This window comes from Eimeria mitis, genomic scaffold (genome assembly GCF_000499745.2).
Source record: "Eimeria mitis Houghton genomic scaffold, Emh_scaff497, whole genome shotgun sequence".
In the NCBI taxonomy this organism is placed as follows: domain Eukaryota; phylum Apicomplexa; class Conoidasida; order Eucoccidiorida; family Eimeriidae; genus Eimeria; species Eimeria mitis.
The window spans coordinates 9014-9291 of NW_013573269.1; the positions used below are offsets into that span (position 1 = coordinate 9014).

The following is a 278-nucleotide window of genomic DNA, read 5'->3' on the forward strand; positions in this document are numbered from 1 at the left end:
GTATGGATAGGTGCACCACGACTCATTCCCAGCTCCGTATTGCTGCTGCCGCCGCTGCTGCCGCTGCTGCTGCTGCTGCTGCTGTTGCTGCTGCTGCTGCTGCTGCTGCAGCAATTGCATCTGCATCAGAGATGCTGGATCGTCCTGCTGAAACAGCCGGGTAGAATGTGTGTAGTATTGCAGCTCATCTTCAGGAGTTTGCCCGTGTTGCTGCTGCTGCTGCTGCTGCTGCTGCTGCTGTCGCGACATAAACAGCTGCTGCTGCTGCTGCTGCTGCT

At 57.9% G+C, this 278-nt stretch overlaps 1 protein-coding gene across 1 annotated transcript in view; it reads right to left on the reverse strand.

Annotated features, from left to right (window-relative positions):
* Nucleotides 1-125: 125 nt before the first annotated feature.
* EMH_0014300 (uncharacterized protein) overlaps nt 126-278 on the reverse strand; it is a gene marked incomplete at both ends in the record, with an annotated part of 8173 nt that continues 8020 nt past the window's right edge. The window contains one exon of the mRNA XM_013500054.1: nt 126-276. Coding sequence (XP_013355508.1) covers nt 126-276 — 151 coding nt within the window. The remainder of the gene's footprint in view (nt 277-278) is intronic.